Source organism: Aspergillus eucalypticola, assembly GCF_003184535.1.
Source record: "Aspergillus eucalypticola CBS 122712 chromosome Unknown BO83scaffold_40, whole genome shotgun sequence".
Classification (NCBI taxonomy): domain Eukaryota; kingdom Fungi; phylum Ascomycota; class Eurotiomycetes; order Eurotiales; family Aspergillaceae; genus Aspergillus; species Aspergillus eucalypticola.
Window position 1 is genome coordinate 177,908 of NW_020290314.1, and position 18,834 is coordinate 196,741.

The 18,834-nt window shown below is 50.9% G+C and overlaps 4 protein-coding genes across 4 annotated transcripts; 2 read left to right on the forward strand and 2 right to left on the reverse strand.

Moving 5' to 3' along the window:
* Window positions 1–129: 129 nt before the first annotated feature.
* Window positions 130–1,250, reverse strand: BO83DRAFT_412272 (uncharacterized protein; the record flags this gene model as incomplete). The annotated part of the gene is made up of 5 exons (XM_025534395.1): window positions 972–1,250; window positions 787–891; window positions 646–739; window positions 471–563; window positions 130–245 (listed from the first exon to the last, which is right to left on the reverse strand). Exons 1-5 carry the CDS (start codon window positions 1,101–1,103, stop codon window positions 130–132), a joined length of 540 nt encoding a protein of 179 aa, XP_025382759.1. The 5' UTR covers window positions 1,104–1,250.
* Window positions 1,251–4,326: 3,076 nt separating this feature from the next.
* On the forward strand, window positions 4,327–8,070 carry BO83DRAFT_458036 (glutamate dehydrogenase (NAD(+)); the record flags this gene model as incomplete). The annotated part of the gene is made up of 4 exons (XM_025537120.1): window positions 4,327–4,645; window positions 4,719–7,552; window positions 7,610–7,710; window positions 7,768–8,070. 4 exons carry the CDS (start codon window positions 4,327–4,329, stop codon window positions 7,811–7,813), a joined length of 3,300 nt encoding a protein of 1,099 aa, XP_025382760.1. The 3' UTR covers window positions 7,814–8,070.
* A 161-nt stretch (window positions 8,071–8,231) lies between these two features.
* BO83DRAFT_421356 (putative mitochondrial respiratory complex I chaperone (Cia84)) lies at window positions 8,232–11,005 on the reverse strand. The gene is made up of 2 exons (XM_025534990.1): window positions 8,582–11,005; window positions 8,232–8,500 (listed from the first exon to the last, which is right to left on the reverse strand). Exons 1-2 carry the CDS (start codon window positions 10,789–10,791, stop codon window positions 8,332–8,334), a joined length of 2,379 nt encoding a protein of 792 aa, XP_025382761.1. The 5' UTR covers window positions 10,792–11,005; the 3' UTR covers window positions 8,232–8,331.
* Window positions 11,006–11,127: 122 nt separating this feature from the next.
* On the forward strand, window positions 11,128–18,522 carry BO83DRAFT_348816 (actin cortical patch component). Its single transcript, XM_025528851.1, has 9 exons — window positions 11,128–11,334; window positions 11,455–11,693; window positions 11,779–11,977; window positions 12,572–12,660; window positions 12,743–14,449; window positions 15,105–16,403; window positions 16,460–17,933; window positions 17,987–18,148; window positions 18,221–18,522. Exons 1-9 carry the CDS (start codon window positions 11,187–11,189, stop codon window positions 18,322–18,324), a joined length of 5,421 nt encoding a protein of 1,806 aa, XP_025382762.1. The 5' UTR covers window positions 11,128–11,186; the 3' UTR covers window positions 18,325–18,522.
* Window positions 18,523–18,834: the final 312 nt, after the last annotated feature.

Genomic DNA, 18,834 nt, shown 5'->3' on the forward strand with positions numbered 1-18,834 from the left:
ACTGCCTAATGCAGAGTGGTCTTTGCACTGAGGAATCAGTAGGTTATCAGCTGTCAGCGTCACCTGACATACTAGGCGTCTCTAGCTTAAAAGTTTGGCAAACCAAAAGGGATTAGCCTCTATTGTATGTTATTTCGACGTTCTATATCTGGGTCTGCTAATGATGGCCAGATCAGTGGGACCCTTGGATGCATGATATGGACGCTCATGTGTTTGTTTCTGTGTACCTTGCATTATGAGAGAGCCTGGAAACGGATCACATAGATTTGAACAGCAAGAAATAGGGAAAGTGTAAAGTCCGCTGTGACGGGTACTTACCATCATCAGCCCTCATGAATCTTCTACAGCTATATCTCAATCCACTGCACTCGTTACCTGTTCGATTGGTTGTACACAAGGTAGAGCAAAGTTTCACTGTATCAACTTCGAACTTTTACAATGACAATCATTGCAGGTGTAAACTAGTTCACCATGCAGCACGCTGAGTGCTTTATGGATGGATTCACCCGGCGCAATATAGATAGGTGAACTGTATCCCGTCCAGTAGGATCTTGTCGGAGGACCTACTCATTGTGAGCGAAGACGACCACAAGCTCCTCAAGCCGGTTGTATTGCAGCTTGCACCATGCAGGAGTGAGAGGAAACCAAGCGGAAGCTGATCAACGTGGTTTGCATGCAGATGCTGCAGAGTGTAAATGATAGATGTCTGCAGCTCATCAGCCATTATACTGCCCCCTAACTACCTCCAGTGCACGAGGGCAATGGCAGCGACCAAGCAGCCTTGACTGCATCCAACCATTCGAAACTCTGAAATGCAGGTGACAGAGTTGTCCTTGGTATGTGACCTGTCGGGATCGGACTTGCTGATGATATGTCGCCGGGATAAAGTTCCTCCCAGCAGCAGCCGTGTCTTCATGCAAAGCTGTCCGAGAGCCTATTCAGCTGAGTGTCTTTGATACAATTCTAAAGACTAAGCACCTATCAGCGACCAGCAGCCGGCCTCGAGCAATCAAGTAGCAAAGACGGTGAAAATACTCGGGAGTCACAAGATGCAGAATGCGCGACACCCCTTGTGCGTGCCTCATCCCGTTGGATGTTAGCATGTCTGAATTACTACTAGTCTTGCGGTGTGCATGGCATCCGGGCAGCGAATGGCGGGTTGTACGTCATTGCATCAAGGACTCACGACAACCGAATGAAGCAGCCGACAGCGAATAGGAGCCACCGGGGATGGCGCATGGTCCGGGAGTATTATTTTGTCTTCCAGTGATGGAGTTCTCATTACTTCATATGGACCATTCGAGACGACGAGCAAGTGGAGCCTCCGGTGGGTTAAAGCAAAACCACTCATGTTTGGAAGTCTGATCCCCATCCGTTCCACTTCCACCAGCCAAGGGGAAGGGGCGAAAGAGAAAGAAAGAGAATGAGGAAAAGGGACAATTATCCACCCCCGCCTCTGGAAGAAGAGGGGAACGTTGGGAGTTTGGAACTTTGGGGAAAAGAGGATACGCGGACGGACTTTCTATGGGGTAATAGCACGGGGTAGGCTTGAGCCATTTTAATAATGGGAATTCCGGCTGGGGATTCCGAAGCATTTCATTTGACTGGGGGAGTTGGAGACTAGTAGGCAGTTTTCCTCAAACCCTCTCCTCCCCGCAAGTTGACTAGGAATGGATTGAGAATAGTACAGGAATGGTAGCCACGGGCCATCTTCCAGGTACCGATCGACCTTTCCCCCCGCAAGTCTAGATGCGTGAGGAAACTTCGACGGACACATATGACTTCACACTCAAAGCAATTGGAAATTGCGTGCTAACTCAATGCTACTTCTTTTGTACTAAGGATTTACCCAATTCCAACTAATCAATTATCCCCGACAGTGCAAATCTCCCAAAAGTGGTAATGTAATGGCGGTGTGTGTGATCCATCCTTCCCTCACTGCGGTCAAGTACGAAGTAGGTTTAGTTATCAGTCAGTTTATCAGGCTGGACACAAAAGAGCCCAATGATTCTGGGCCAAGTTGATAGATCTATTCCTAAAAAAGATAATCTGTATCTATAGTAGTCTAACGTGGTAAGTAGCATTGAAGAAACCCTCAACCGATCACAATTAACCATGACAAAGTACTCGAATTCTTGCTGCTATCTATCTGCTACACATCCGATAAGAAACCCCGGTTGCTAATATGATAAGCCCGAAGAGCAATCAAGTGCGGCATTTTTCCCTTCGTTGATGCTCGCCATTACGCAGAGAAACCTGCAAAATTCGGCATCGTCGGCGATGATTTGCAGCGGACTGGCCACCATGACACACCAAAACCCCCTTTCGAAACCTACAGCCCTACTAAGTGGAGTTGTTGCCCCCCTCCAGCCGGTCCGGTCAGCTGACTAAACCGGGAATTTAGAGGCAAGTATGGATGCTGTAACGGAGTATCTTACGGGGAAGAAAATTGTAACTGGCCTTCTACTATCTACCTACTTTATTACTTACTTACTTTTACTGACTGACCTCACTGCATGCAGGTGGTCAAAGACCTTACCGGCCATCTCAATCGAGTTTCTCACACAGACACATACTCACACACTATCTATCTATAGTGAGTAATAGATCTCAATTTGGATCTATCCTGTAGAAGTCTCACGCGACAAGGACTCACTTTATTCTAAATTTTTGCCTGGACGCCGCCGCCCCTGGACTGAACTCAGGTGACACTCTCTTTTACTCCATACCTTGTTAGTAACTATGAACCGGCAAACCAGCCACAATGACTCCAGCTCCTGTTCCAAAGCATCTGAGGCAATTTTTCCATTTTTAGCCCTGGGCTACCAATCACGTCGGTATCTTGCGGTATTTTCCACACTTGCCTCATTTGAACTAAAATGGTTCGCGATACCGAAAAAGGAAGCTGGGACCCACTCGACTTGGCATCGTGAATCGAGTCATCCGCCGTGGAGCCGTTGCACAGACGGGCCAGTATCAATGAAGGAAAGGGAAAAGGAAGAAGGGAAAAGAAGGGGACGTACATGGGAGTAAGGCAAGGAGAGAAAATAAAAATCTCCCATGGATGAAATTACCGCTTCATATACAACAGTCTACTCCCGGCGTACAAGCCTCATTGAATCTGTACTACATAAAGTATCTAGCCACCGTGGTATCTTGAGTAGGAACAAAACATGAATTTGACAGTTGGAGACCACAACGGCAACGTGGAGACCCATGCACAAGGGCGGGCCATCCATGATCCTCAGGCAGAAACAGCCAGGCCGTCCAACGACTTGCCCCGGACCGGGCCCCGTTCCTGGCCGATCGCATAGCGCCGGCTCTCTGGGTTTGGCTGGCTGGCCGAATGATAACTGTTTGGGCTTCCCAAAGAAGTGTTGCAGGTATGACTTAATAATGGCTGTGCCATTTCGGATTAATTTCGTTTTGGGAAAATTCAGATTTTTTTATTTTTATTTTTTATTTTCTAATTCTTCTTTTTCTTTCGATGTGATAATAAGAAATGTTTATTATTCAATTATTATTATTTGTTTTACCGTTGGGGGAACACGACACTTCGTCTGGCTTCAGCTCCAGTTTGTATAAAGAGCCAGCATCTGCCGTGTGGATTCGCACCGGATTTCCACTGCTTTGTTCGTGTCCATCACAGTGAATCACCTCCCTTGTGATTTGATTTGATTTGATTTGATCTGATCTGATTTGAATTCGCATCCTTCTTTCCTTCTTGGATAAATTGAATCCTCTCCACTACTACTTACTCTTCCCTCTTCTCTCCCCGTCTTCCCCTCTCATCTGTGAAATCCTAAAACTCTCCCAACTGAACTTCTCTGTGCATTTCATTGGTGACGTGTCAGTTGATGGCTGGTACCGACAAGTGAACCCGTTTCAGTCTGTTTGGCTCATTTCTCTTGCTCTCCCCGATAAGCTTCGACCTTTCGTCATTGCCCTGGCCCGTAGCAACGCCAGATCACCAATTTTCCTTTGCATCAATCGCCGCTCCCATTGAGGTAAGTTTGTCGCTTGTGGTCTAGAATTTCCATTCTTTCCCTTCTTGCTCCCTTCTATATTTTCCTGCGCCGGTGCCATCTCCTGCACATCTTCATGCAGCTGTGTGGCTGCCTTATCTTTCCCGGCTTCAGCTTCCCTCCCTCTCTCCCCCCTCCATTCTCCCGCACGAACCAGTTTTCTTATTGTTGCTAGCAGCTTGGCTCCTGTCTTTGTTATCCATGCATGGCTCACCAAGTAGCAGATATAAAACCCACTAGTGCCGCCTCTTTTCTGAGTTCAATTGAGCCTCTAAACTCCTCTTGCCACTCCACTCCCATCATGGTCTCTCCCGCGCCTTCTTCGTCGCCTCTTTCCGACGGCCACCTCAATGGCAACAACACCCTTCCCATGCGGACGGGGCCGAAACTGTACGGGAGCAACGATGGTTCTCAATCAGGAGCTGGAACTCCTCTTGGTTTCCAAAGACACCCCCACAACAAGATCCTTGACAACGTAGCTGGCTCCAGCGTGCGCCAACCATCGCCGCAGCCCACGCATCTGGCCATCCCCGGTGGTGGGCAGCATCGCATTCTCTCAGAGGAAGACCCCGGCTATGTGGCGGCCAAATTCGAAGGGAAGGAAAAGCAAATGGAGCAAGGTGTGTGGAATTCGAAATCCGTCTGGTTCTATCGGTAGCAACCTATCTGACTCTTTGCTCTCTCGTTCGCTAGTTATGGATCAGCTGGAGAAGAAAGGCTTCATTCCCATTGAATTTGTCGTCGGGGAAACCGAGTGGTTCTACAACCAGCTCGGCATTGACGACACATACTTCCAGACCGAGTCTGTGGACGCTATCGTCACGCAGATTCTCTCGCTATATGCTGCCAAGGTTGCAGCTTATGCCCGTGACGACAAGAAGCTCGAAATCCGGTTGGATAAGGAAGCAGAAGATCATGCTGTCTACATTGATACCAGCAAGCCCGGTATCGCAACAGTCGAAGGCCCCGGGTATGAACAGCGGATTGATAAGAAGTATATCAACCCCTCGACTCAAGGCAACAGCTATCGCGTTGAGACCTTCCGTTCCCCCACACCTATCCCCGGTGATGATGGGCAACAGCTCCGTTGTTACTTCGTGTACAAGTGCCAGTTTGCCAACCCTAATCCCGATCCGTACGAGACCAATATCGATATCATCGGCGAAAAGAGGTTCCTGCAGAAAGCCACCCCTAACACCAAGGCGATCTACCAGGAAATCATCAGCAATGCCGTCAGCCGCTCCGGCCCAGTTATTGAGCTGTTTGAGCTCGAAAAGAGCCGCGAAAAGAGACTGGTCATTGCCTACCGCCAAGGCTCTGCCATGGGGCTTTTCAGCGCGCTCTCCGATCTGTACCACTACTACCGCCTGACCAGCTCACGGAAGTACCTGGAGAACTTCTCCAACGGCATCACAGTGATTTCGCTTTACCTGCGTCCTCTCCCCAACAAGGAGATTGCCGCCAAGTATCCCCCGATTGAGGCTGCCATTCACCAGATCATCAAGGAAGTCTCCCTTTTGTACTGCATTCCACAGAACAAATTCCAGCACCATTTCGCCAGTGGCCGCCTTAGCTTGCAGGAAACGATTTATGCCCACTGCGCCTGGGTGTTCGTGCAGCAGTTCCTGAACCGACTGGGCTCCGAATATATCTCCCTGACAGATCTTTTGGATTCGAACAACAGCGTCCATGCGGAGCTGTTGGCGAAGATCAAGAAGAGGTTGCGTACCGAGACGTTCACATCAGACTATATCTTGGAGATCGTCAACAAGTACCCGGAACTCATCCACAAACTTTACTTGGACTTCGCCAACACGCATTACGTGCAAACGCGGGGTCCCGCCGAGGATGACTTCCTCCCCACCCTGAGTTACCTGCGTCTGCAGGTTGACGAGGTGTTGGACGGCCACAAGCTGAAGCAGCTCATTTCGAGTACTGCGGCCAATGAACATGACGAAATGGTCATGAGTGCCTTCCGCGTGTTCAACGCCTCCATCCTCAAGACCAACTTCTTCACCCCAACCAAGGTTGCTCTCAGCTTCCGACTCAACCCCGACTTCCTGCCGGAACATGAGTATCCCCAGCGCCTCTACGGTATGTTCTTGGTAATAAGCTCCGAGTTCCGTGGATTCCACTTGCGATTCCGGGATATTGCTCGTGGCGGCATCCGTATTGTCAAGAGTCGGAACAAGGAGGCCTACAGTATCAATGCGCGCTCACTGTTCGACGAGAACTACAATCTTGCCAATACCCAGCAACGCAAGAACAAGGATATCCCCGAAGGTGGCGCAAAGGGTGTGATACTGCTTGACGTTAACCATCAGGATAAGGCCCGCGTGGCTTTCGAGAAGTACATCGACAGTATCTTGGACCTGCTGCTGCCTCCTGTCAGCCCGGGAATCAAGGACCCGATTGTGGACTTGCATGGCAAGGACGAGATTTTGTTCATGGGACCCGACGAGAACACGGCCGAATTGGTCGACTGGGCCACGGAACATGCCCGCAACCGCGGTGCCCCCTGGTGGAAGTCGTTCTTCACGGGCAAGAGCCCCAAGCTCGGCGGTATCCCTCATGATACCTATGGCATGACGACCCTGTCGGTCCGTCAGTATGTGCTTGGTATCTACCGCAAGCTGAAGATCGACCCGAGCACCATCCGCAAGCTGCAGACTGGTGGGCCTGACGGCGATCTGGGCTCTAATGAGATCCTCCTGTCCAATGAGAAATATACCGCCATTGTCGACGGGTCCGGTGTGATCGTTGATCCCCAGGGTCTGAATCACGAGGAGCTTGTCAGACTCGCCAAGAAGCGGGCAACCATCTCTGAGTTCGACCTGTCGAAGCTCTCACCCAAGGGTTATCGGGTTCTGGTCGATGAAAGTAACGTCCATTTGCCAAGTGGCGAGCTGGTCCACAATGGTATGATTTTCCGCAACCTATTCCATCTGCGTCGTGACCAGCAATATGATACATTCGTGCCTTGCGGTGGACGACCGGAGTCTATTGATCTCTCCACTGTTGGAAAACTCATCAAGGACGGAAAGGCCACCATCCCGTATATTGTTGAGGGTGCAAACCTGTTCATTACACAAGACAGCAAGCTTCGCCTCGAGAGGGCTGGTTGCATCCTGTTCAAGGATGCATCTGCCAACAAGGGAGGTGTAACATCCTCCTCATTGGAGGTCCTGGCTTCCCTGTCTTTCGACGATGAAGAGTTTGTGGAGAACATGTGCATCCGCGAGGATGGTACCGTGCCCACATTCTACAGTGAATATGTCAAGCAGGTGCAGGAGGTCATCAAGTCGAACGCTACTCTCGAGTTTGAAGCTATTTGGCGCGAACATGAGCAGACAGGATTGCTTCGCAGCGTCCTGAGCGACCGTCTCAGTGTTGCCATCACTCAATTGGATGAAGAACTCCAGAAGACAGAGTTGTGGGACAATGTTGAGCTTCGCCGCTCCGTCCTCCACGATGCTCTGCCGAACCTTCTTCTGCAGAAGATTGGTCTCGACACCATCCTTCAGCGGGTTAGTATTACTTACAGCCCAACATAGTTCATCAACGTGATGCTGACCATTTAATAGGTGCCCGAGAACTATCTGAGAGCCATCTTTGGCAGCTACCTTGCTAGCCGTTTCGTGTATGAGTATGGTAGCAGCCCGAGCCAGTTCTCCTTCTTTGACTTGTAAGTCGTTCATTTCTCTTCAGAACATTTGATGCACATTTCTAATGATGACTACAGCATGACCAAGCGTATTGCGCAGCTCAACGCGAAACACGACTCTTAGACGGATATACCTGTTTTCTTTATGATTGTGTTTGTTTGGTGATATGCATTTTCCGGGAAATACATACCCACTGCTCATCAGCAGTGTTACGGATGTTCTAATTGTGATGATGTCCATTGCATGGGATACAAAAAAGACATGAATAATACAGACCTAATATATCATCTTCGTTTTCTCCCCTTTTGCATTTAAGTAGATTGCTCTGTTTATTCAACTTAATACACCCCCAGAATAGTCAGGTTGAAATTAAATGCTGCCACTCTTGCAAAATTACACCTGTCGTAACTGTTGGACTTTTTTGAGACATACCTACAGGACACAGCCAAACAAGTTCCTACCCACATCCCCTTTAATCTGTCTTGTAGCATAAATAACTATAAGCGTAGTTACCATGATAAATGGAAATGATAAAAGTAGACATGAATGTTATGTAATGCTGCAGGCTCAGACAATGAATGCTACATGAATAATGAAATATAGTACAGATGTCACAAGCCTAAATTACACGCAAGTAGTGACTAGACGACCACCTCATTGTCCTTGATGTTAAACTTCGGCCCTTCTTCATACTCGGTCCGCTCGATCTGTTCCAACTGCGCCCACAGATCGGGGTATTTATCCTTGGCCCACTTCTCAACCTCATCCTTCCAGTACTGATACGGAATGGCGTTGTAGAGTAATCCGATCCTGTAGTTTCGTATAAGTTAGTACCAGTGTTCAGACCTAATTTGGGGGATTAACTGAAAGATGGGAAGAGGTGAAACGTACGAGTTGCGAGTCGGCAGGTATCCAGTCTCAGCCTGCATCTTGTCCAGCGCTTCAGTGGCAAGATCAAACTCGCACTGCGCGGCCAATGCCTCGACGTATGCCATGTAGAGTTGGCGATCAACGGTAATTTCGAGACGCTTGACCTTGCTCATCATCCGCATGGCCTCCTGGATTCCGTTGTGGTGTTTTTCACATGTCTTGAAGAAGATGGTGATGGTTTTGTGGGATGGGCCTTCGTCCGATTGCAAGATGTCGCGGAATACGTCCAGCGCTTTTTCGGGCATATCGCAGGCGGCGTATGCCAGCATGAGGCCGTTAAGGAGGCGCGTGTTGAGGTCGACTTCCACGTCGAGCTTGAGCATGTTGTGGACCAGTTCGAGGTTCTTGGCGTCTTGAGTTCGCGCGAGGCCTTGGAAACACCGCGCGTAGGTGTCGGGTTTGGGTCGTCGTGCGAAGTCTTCTGCTTGTCGCATGTGTCCAAAGACCAGGAAGGCTAGGTCGCTACGGTCTCGCTTGAAGAATGAGGTCATAATCTCGGTTCTCAGGCTGACGCCGGATTCAGGGAACGCGAGCTGGAGTAGTCTGTACATTTCCCAGGCGTCATCGGTTTCCTGGGTCAGATCGGTGATGAAGTTGGTGAGAGTGTTGCGGACTTTAGTTCTTTCTTCGGAGTCGTAGAGCCCGAGACGTGGACGAAGAAGCTCGGAGACGGCCTCCCACTCACGACGGTACAATAGCATGTGCGTCAGCGCTGCCAGAGTGTCTGCTTCCAACCGGACGTTGTTCTCGAACAACGGATCGGTGAGAGAGCCCACTTTCTCCACCACGGCATCCTCCTGACTTGAGTAGCAAAGGACGGTGATCAGCTTGTTCATCAATGGCAAGTTCTCGAGCATGATGGTCTCTGGGTCGTGCAGATCTTCCATGGAGCTCAGTGCAGTCTTCACATCTCCAGCTTGAATGTACGCTTCCAGTCGCAGTAGGTACGTTTGCAAGTCCGGCTCCAGGCCCCACTGGGAGGCGAGAGATGCGAACTCTACGGTCAATTCAGGATTCTTGATAGAGTTGGCGTATTCCATCAGATCGTTCACGCATGTGATGGTGAGTGATTCGCTGGCCTCTTGGTTCCCGGCGGTCAGAATTCTGGCCTTCTCCTGGACGGCCGCAGCACTCTTAGTTTGAACAGCTTCCCAGAGAAGCCTGATATTGATGGTCTCCGAAATCGGTGCGTGCGAAAGCGACTCGAAGATAGAGCTTGCCCAATCTGTCTCGGCCTTCAGGATTGCGTAGCGGATGACAGCTTCCTTCGCGGGAACGGAGGGTTCTTCTCCGGAAAGCGAGAGACTCTCGTAGACCATTTTCAATGCCGCTAGCAGGTCCTGTTCGACGAGGATGCTGACCAGCTCTTCATGGGCATGCTGATCAAACATAATGCCGTGCTCGTTCAGCTTTTCCGTGGTGCGTCTGAGCTGGTTTCTGTCGTTGATGATGGCATAGCCTTTCATGACTGTGAGCCAAGGGGAGGGACTAGTCTTGCTCAGTCGGTTCCAGAAGTTCTCGACTACATGCCGCGCCTCATCTGGGTTACCAAGCATTGCCTGGATATGAATGTAAGATAGAAGCGCAGGACGGCTGACGTGATTGTTCCCAAATCCATGGTCCGCACAAAGCTCCAAGAAAGCTAGACGGGCCATCTTGCGCACGGTTTCGTGCGCCTCTGGCAAACATTTTGCCTCCGACAGGACGTAGAGGAGATTCTCGAGGTTCTCGGTGGAAAAGACCTTTTGCCATTCCATGCGTTCCAGTTCCCCCTCGCGGGCTCTGAGGTACTTCCAGGTAGTAACAAGCAGCTTCGCATGGTAGTTCGTAATGATTCCAGGAGTTTCCGCGCGTGCAACGACAAAGTCCTGAAAAGCTTTGGCCAGAATTCCATTGGCGGGGCCTCTGCTCTGGTCACTCAGTGATCTCAGCAAGTCTCGCATTGGCTTCAATCCAGTTTCAGAGGGCAGAATCGCAGGTTGAGGTTCGGCAGTTGGAGCCGCAAAAGCGAAAAGCCCGCGTCGCTGGGCATGGTATGGACAGAGAGGACCTAGCTTGCGGGATCGATGGCTACGAGTAGTATGCAGGAGGCGATAGTGACAGCGTGATGATGAAAGAGGCTCATTATTCAAGATGGCCCGAAAGACCCTTCTAGTCAGGTGGGACTGCATGTTGATCAAGACGTGTCGATGCGAGGAGCTCCCTGGTGAAGGGAAGTCGAGTACTTCGTTTCTTGTCTAGTTCCCTTTTCAGCAGAGACGTATGAAGTATAAGACAATTGTTTGTCAGACACCATGAAGCACGGTCTATGCACGATGTCAAGGGATGCAGAGACCGATTGGAGAGTCAGGCTAATTGACGCAATGGCACCGAGGTGTGTTTCCTTGGATCGAGAGGTGGGAATGAAATGGAGGAGACGGAGTTGCGGGCGGAAGTCCAGGCGGCTCTTGGCGCGTGCCGAAAAAAGAAAATCGATCGCATCGTCGGCCAGCTTCATCACCCCCGACCTTTTCCCTCCGGATTGTCATTCTCCTCCCCCACTCCTTGGCCATCTCACTGTCCCAGTATGGCTCTTCATCTCTTTTCGTGGTCGCCCTTGCGCACCGTTGGCTCGGCCTTTGGGTCGGTGTCTGCTGCTGCTAGTGTTGCTTGTCGCTGGAATTCGACGGCTGCTGCTCCGAATCCCGCTCCTCAGCGTGGTCCCAGATCTCGGTGTAGGTGATACTACTATTCAGTCCCAATCTCTACCCGCTTCATAGACAGAAGATTGGGAGAATTTATCATGATCTCATCCCTTTCAATTGTTCCTTTGCTAATCGTTGGCTTCGACACAGCTCCCAAAGTGTACAACCGCCGTCGTGGGCCAGTGGACCGCCGCCGATTCCTCGAGGAGCAGCGGGCTCAGAGTGAGAGCAGGGCCTTGGAGAGGTACCAGACGCGTGAATGGAAAGCCGGTGATCTCTATGCCCCCCATGATCTCAGCCCGGCAGAGATGAAGAAATGGAGGAAGCGCCACAGTCCCTCGACTGATGCCTTTGACGCACTGAACCTGAACCCTCTGGATTTGTATAAGGTATGCCGACGCATTCTGAGCCCTTGCAAAAGAATTTTACTTTTTTAGAAATTATTGCTGATTGCTGACATTCGATGCACCACAGAACTTCTCTGTCATGTCGGAATATATCACCTCGATGGGTCGGATAAAGCACAGAAACATGACGGGTCTGCGGCCCGTTAACCAGCGCAAGATCTCCAAGGCCATTCGGAGAGCTGTTGGACTTGGTCTCATGCCCAGTGTTCACCGACACCCGGAAGTTCTGGCGGCCGAAGCAAGGTCGCGGATGGAGGGAGGAAGTGGTTACTGATTAGAGTTCCTCTGTATAACATGGGTGTAGGGTCACGGACTGGACTCGGGTTGCTTTCGATATGATACTTCATATTTATTCTCAGCTTTTGAATCCCTTGGTGTTTTTTTTTCCCCCTCTGTTTCTTCTATTGCTAGCCAGACAGCCTTGACGGGATGGCCTATGTACAACTACGACTATTGCCATCATTATCCTCATTTCAATCCAACCAATACATATGACATTGCGCAATGACCGGGACTGAAGGGGAATTTCAGGCAGCAATCTAGACTGGAGTGAATGAGCATTAATGCCTCTGATAAGACGATACCAGTAGTTATATAAGTACCTGCCCGGTCAACCCACGGCAGCATCCGCGGCCCATGTGTTTCGGCGGCACCCCCACCCATACGTCAACAACCCAAACATCGCCGTGCTTCTCCCCTTCCCCTGTTTCCTTCACCCAACATCTCTAGCTTTGGATTATTATACTTGTGTCTTTATTTAGCGACGGACATTGCATGTAAATACAACCATGTCTATCACGAATGGTCCGTTCCCACCTACTGCCCGATTGATTATCATTCATTGCTAACAGGCCACCTAGAGTCCATCTGGGCTGCCAGCCCCTCCACCACCAGGGGTCAGCCCACCCAGCTTTCTGCGGACGCCAAGGGCGAACGGATCGCATATGCGGTATGGCATTGATACTTTGCTGGAACTCATGCAAATATAAAGCTTCTTCCGATGCTTACTGTCCCTTTTTTGTAATGTGCAGGCAAACAAATCGGTTTTCCTCCGCTCGATTGACAACCCCGCCATCGCCAGGCAGTACACCGAACATAAGACGCAGACCACTGTTGCCCGCTTCTCACCCTCGGGCTTCTATGTTGCCAGTGGTGATGCTAGTGGTATAGTGAGAGTCTGGGACTGTGTTGGAGAGGGTATCACCAAAGGCGAATACAGCATTGTGAATGGTCGGATCAATGATCTTGCCTGGGATGGCGATTCCCAGCGCATCATTGCTGTCGGTGACGGAAAGCAGCGGTACGGTCACTGCATTTCTTGGGACAGTGGTAACACTGTCGGCGAGATCTATGGCCACACGCAACAGATCAATTCCGTCTCGATCAGGCAGCAAAGGCCGTTGCGGGCCGCTGCTGCTGGTGATGACAAGAATCTGGTCTTCTACCACGGCGCACCTTTCAAGTTCAACACCGGAATCCGTGACAAGCATACCAACTATATCTATGGAGTCGGCTTCAGCCCGGATGGCTCGACATTAGTCAGTGTTGGCGCGGACCGCAAGATCTGGCTGTACGATGGCAAGACGGGAGAAGTCAGAGGCCAGATTGGCGAAGGAGAGCACAACGGCAGTATTTTCGGCCTTTCTTGGTCTAAAGACTCGCGGAAATTTGCCACAGCCAGCGCAGATAAGACTGTTAAGATTTGGGACGTGGAAGCGGGCAAGGTTACCCAGAGTTGGGACATGGGAGAGGAAGGGGCTGCAAATGTCAAGGACCAGCAGGTCGGAGTGGTCTGGCCTCAGGGAAGAAGCGATGGACTGCTGATCAGTCTTTCGTTGAGCGGCGACCTTAACTACCTAGTTGAAGGCACCCCGAAGCCCAAACAGGTCGTCCAGGGACACCAGAAGAATATCACGTCCTTGACCCAGTCTCGCTCTGGTAGCGATGCTGAGACCTTGTGGACTGGAAGTTTTGACGGCCGGGTCTGCAGCTGGGATGTTCCCACGGGGGCCGCAGAAGAAATGGAAGGCGACAGCCACACGACCTACATCGCAGGTCTCGCGCCTACACAGGAAGGCAATGGTCGGATCTACAGCGTCGCCTGGGACGACACCATTCGCTCCGTGGATATTGGTGCTAAGACTTATACCGGAATCTCTTCTAAGCTGTCGGGACAGCCTAAGGGCGTTGCAGCCGCAGATGACTTGGTGTTAGTGGGAGCGTCGGAGAGCGTTGAGATCTACAAGGACGGACAGAAGACTGGCGACTTCAAGCCTGACTTCTCAGTCACTGCGGTTGCGGCCCATGGCAACGTTGCAGCTATCGGAGGTGAAAACGCGACCGTCCAGATCTTGGACATCGCGGCCTCGAGCCTTACCCCCAAGGCTACCATCAAGGCCACGCGGAATGCGGTGTCTGCCTTGTCTTTCTCCCCCGACGGATCTCTCTTGGCTGTGGGCGACTCTCGGGGTCGCATCCTTGTTTACAAGGTCGCAGACGGTAGCCTTGTTACGGATCGTTGGACGGCGCACACTTCTCGAATTACTTCACTTGCCTGGAACGACGACAATGACCACCTGACCAGCGGATCCTTGGATACCAACATCTTCGTTTGGAGTTTGTCCAAGCCCGGCGACTGGCTTCAGGCGTCTAACGCTCACAAAGAAGGCGTGAATGGTGTTGCCTGGATCGCCGGAGGATCTAAGATTGCCTCAGCTGGTGCTGATGCGGCAGTCAAGGTATGGAAAGTGGAAGGTCTCAATTAGAGATGGGGTCGACTTATAGAGAATATGCCAAGTGTATAGTGAACGTTTGAGTTTTTGGCTGGTCCACAATATATTTCGCTTTTTCTGGCTTTGGCTTTCTGAGCTGTCATTGTTCGGATATTATCAGTTTGTAGAGAGCCATCTCAGTGTGTAGTAGAAAGCGGGCTGGGATGACGCGGGCGTGACCCGTGCGTGAGTCTCGTCGCAATGCCCGCTCGCATTGGTCACCGGACCTCCCAAGCTCTCCACCGGCGCACAAGATCATGGTGGAACAAACAAGGCCTTGTTCCTGTTCCTGCTCCAGTGTCGCCAGTTCCTTATACGCGTGAGTGGAAACTGGGAAGGGAAAATGAGGTAAACAGATTATGTCTCTGCCGGGCGACTCATCGAGCAGCGGTGCCCGGCGCTTTCTGCGCCCGAAGAAGGTAAGCTGCATAGCTAGCTATCTCCAACCACTACCTAGCTAGCATTACTATCTAGCTAGCTAGGTTGCTTGGCCTAGACTTCTTCCCCTTGCCTCAACACTCTACGGGTTAACGGTGCATCCCCGACCCTGCCAAAAACGCCTGTCAGCAGGGGAAAAGAAGAAGCTTATGTCGCGTTGCTGATCCATATTGTTTTTTCTCAGTTACGCTACGCAACCTTCGTCTTACCGAGAACGGGCCAGCGACTCAAGGGCCTCATTAATCTACGAAAACCATATCCTGACCCACATGGGGATAGCGACAACGATGAACGACGGCCACTTCTCCCCAGAAATGTCATCGAGTGCCCCAAGAGCCTCCCAGCACGGCTCTGGTATGGACTGCAACATACATGGCCATGGATGCATGAGTTCGTTTCGTCGGAGCTGGGAATCGGCGTTTTGAAGTGCAGTCTAGCTTACTTGCTTGGATCACTCGCGACCTTTGTCCCGGCCATTGCGTCGTTCCTGGGCCATCAAGATGGCAAACATATGGTTGCTACCGTCACGGTCTACTTTCATCCAGCGAGATCGCAAGGCGGCATGTACAAGGCTTTGATTTGTGCCTTTCTTGCCTTCCTTTATGCTGCCTTCATCTCTCTCACCAGCATGTGTGTCTCAATGTTCTTTCAGGACACTTTACATATGCTCCCCGTGGGACATGCCGTCGTGCTCATTGTATTCTGCGGCGGCGGGCTAGGCTTCATTGGTTGGACGAAACAGAGACTCGGCGATCCGCTTGTTAACGTCGCATGCTCCCTAGCTTCATTGTCGACCATAACTGTCTTAACTAAGGAGGGTGCAGTACAAAGTGGGGATCTATCGTTTGCGAAGATCTCTCAGGTTCTGAAGATGGTCGTGATGGGTGTCACCATCACAATGGCCGTGTCTTTTCTGATCTTCCCCATATCCGCACGCAAAAAGCTCCGATCCAACTTGACTACTGTCACTGAAAGCCTGGCGACAATGTTGGCTCTGATCACTGAAAGCTTCCTCAGTGGCTCCGAAGAGGAACTCCAGACTGAAGAGTTCACCAACACGGCTGCGCGCCATAAAAAAGCATATGCGCAGCTAGACAAGCTTGTAAGGGAGGCGAAGCTTGAGCATTTTGTGGCAGGCACGGAAAAAGAGTACCGATTGGAGAAGAAGTTAGTTCGTTGGGTGCAGGACATCACTCATAACATGGGTGGTTTACGCAGTGCAGCCCATCTGCAGTTCCAGTTGCTCAAACCAACGGAGCTCGCACAGCTACAGAGTCACACCCCTGAAACTGGCCCTATGCCCTTGATAAGTCCGTGGTCACTCCATGAAGATGGGCCGTTCCTGGAACGAATCGATGAGCAACCAGACGAAGAAGACAGACTCGGGGCTGCTGATATGAACAACGCCAATGGTAACCCAACGAATCCTCTGCACCCGGCGGATATATTTGCCCTCTTTATCAGCCACTTAGGGCCTTCTATGGTAAGCTATCATGTCAATAGATGAAGCGGAGATCAGTGAATGCTAATAGTCCACAGCGCTCGCTTGCGTTTACCCTAAAAGAAATATTCAGAGACATCCCGTTCACTCCCGCGCCCGAATTCAGAGTTTCCGTCAACAGTCGCTACCGGACGAGTCTAGATCGTGCGCTTGAACTCTATAGACAGTCGCGCGAAGAAGCGCTCAAGACCATCTATAGACAACGCGAGGTCACCGGGGTACAAGAGCTAGAAGTCGAAGCTGATTTGGAAGAGGTTTCTGCAAGCTGTGGACACTTCAGTTTCTCTTTGCTGGAGTTTGGGGAGCAATTAAAAGAGCTTTTAGATATATTGGATGAACTACAACTGGAAAGTGAGGAAAGACCGACAGGGAGATCTTGGAGCTGGCTTAAGTTTTGGCGATGGGGTGGCCCTGGAAGGAGGAAGAATGATATGGAGCAGTCGTTGGCTCCAACGGCTGATGACACAGGCGCAGCACCTCGGCGGGATATGACCAGCTCACCGGAGTCATCTGTTAGCCCTTCACCGGCCAAGATCGAGAGAGTTACCTCTGCCGCCGAGAAGCGTCTCGGCTATCGCATATGGAGGTCGCTGGGGTTCTTCCGCCGCGACGATACCAAATTCGCGATTAAAGTCGGAGCAGGCGCTGCACTATATGCCTTGCCATCATTCCTCCAATCTACTCGGCCCTTCTACTCCCATTGGCGAGGTGAATGGGGGCTCTTGTCCTACATGTTGGTATGTTCCATGACGATTGGTGCTTCCAATACTACGGGGTATGCACGGTTCTTGGGTACATGCCTGGGGGCACTGTGTGCCATCCTTTCATGGTACGTGAGTGCAGAAAACGTGTTCGCTCTCGCTTTCCTGGGGTTGCTCATGGCCACTTGGAACTTCTACCTCATCATTGTCCGCGGCCAAGGTCCAATGGGCCGGTTCATCATGCTCACCTACAACCTCTCAGTGCTATACGCCTACTCACTCACCCAGAAGGAAGGCAGGGACGACCAAGATGAAGGGGGCGATAGCCCAATCATTACTGAAATCGCCCTTCACCGAGTGGCGGCGGTTTTGTCAGGCTGCGTGTGGGGTATCATCATCACGCGAGTCATATGGCCGATCAGCGCCCGGGAAAGGTTGAAAGAGGGCCTGAGCCTGTTATGGCTACGGATGAGTCTGATCTGGAAGCGCGGTCCTTTGTCCACAATGGCCTTTCCCCAAGAGACTGCAGGCTTCATGAGTGCTCGGGAGAAGTTGGAGGTGGAGCGGTTCCTGTCGCATCTGGAGTCCCTCCAAGCCTCTGCGCGATCTGAGTTTGAGTTGAAAAGCGCCTTCCAGGATGCCAGCTATGGCAATATTTTGCGGCGCACGCGAAGCCTGGTGGATGCATTTGTCGCCATCAACCTGGAGTTGGTCAAGAATATGACCGCATCGGAAGGGGAACTCGCTATACTTCGGTATACGGTAAAAGAAAGGCAACAATTATCGTCCCGCATTAGCCATTTGCTATCTGGTAAGTCTCACGAATGTAGCCATTGATTAATTGGTAATTGACGATTGAGATAGTCATGGCCTCCTCGATGAAGCTGGAGTATCCACTGAGCGACGTCCTCCCCAGCGTGGAGCATGCTCGAGATCGGCTCCTCGCACGTCTCTTTCATTATCGCAAGGACATTGAAACGTCACGGCTATCAACGGACGAAGACTATGCCCTACTTTACGCTTATAGTATGTTACGGAGCCCTTATTTTCCATTGGAATAACGAAAGGAAACATGGCTGACTCTAGACGCGATTACAGTTCTGGTGACGGGGCAAATTTCGGTGGAGATTGAAGCGATCATGGGTGAGATCAGCCGGCTCTTCGGGGTCCTACATGAGGATGCAGTGAAGCTGTATTCCTAGTAAGGAGATTGATAGAGGTTGATTCTGGTGTTTGTTGAATCACTCTGTTATGGTGTATTTGCCTATGGTGATAACTCAAAGAGACTAAGGCGGTGAGAGGTATAGAGAGAGAGAGATCTTTCCAAGTGCGCGCGGGGGATGCAGTAGAAAAGCAGATTGCCCTTGTCAAGTAAAAGAAGTCACAAAGTAAAAAAAAACGACGACAATGACTTAAATTTGGAACAAAAAATAAATAATAATACATTAGAAAGTCCAGTCTGTGGGCAAGCAAAATACCACCGGGTGACCTTTTGAGTGCAAGTGGATGGACGGCGGGATTCAATCCAATTCATCTTCCCCAGACTTAACTAACCACCTCGAACTTCCTCATCCGTCTGGCCTGCCTTTGCCCTCCCTTCTCCTTCCACCTCGCCCCCCTCCTCCATCGCCCATCGATCCGCTTGTCACTGTCTCTCCATCTGGCGTGTCGACCACACCGTCTGACACGCTTTACTCCGATCGTTTTCGCCT

Bases quoted from the DNA above. Each gene is read 5' to 3' on its own strand.
- BO83DRAFT_421356 (XM_025534990.1), bottom strand. From the start codon at position 10,791: ATGCAGTCCCACCTGACTAGAAGGGTCTTTCGGGCCATCTTGAATAAT. The intron at 8,501-8,581 runs GTACGTTTCACC...ACGAAACTACAG, and splicing joins TACCTGCCGACTCGCAACTC to GATCGGATTACTCTACAACG.
- BO83DRAFT_348816 (XM_025528851.1), top strand. From the start codon at position 11,187: ATGGCTCTTCATCTCTTTTCGTGGTCGCCCTTGCGCACCGTTGGCTCG. The intron at 11,694-11,778 runs GTATGCCGACGC...GATGCACCACAG, and splicing joins ACCCTCTGGATTTGTATAAG to AACTTCTCTGTCATGTCGGA. The intron at 16,404-16,459 runs GTAAGCTATCAT...AATAGTCCACAG, and splicing joins GCCACTTAGGGCCTTCTATG to CGCTCGCTTGCGTTTACCCT.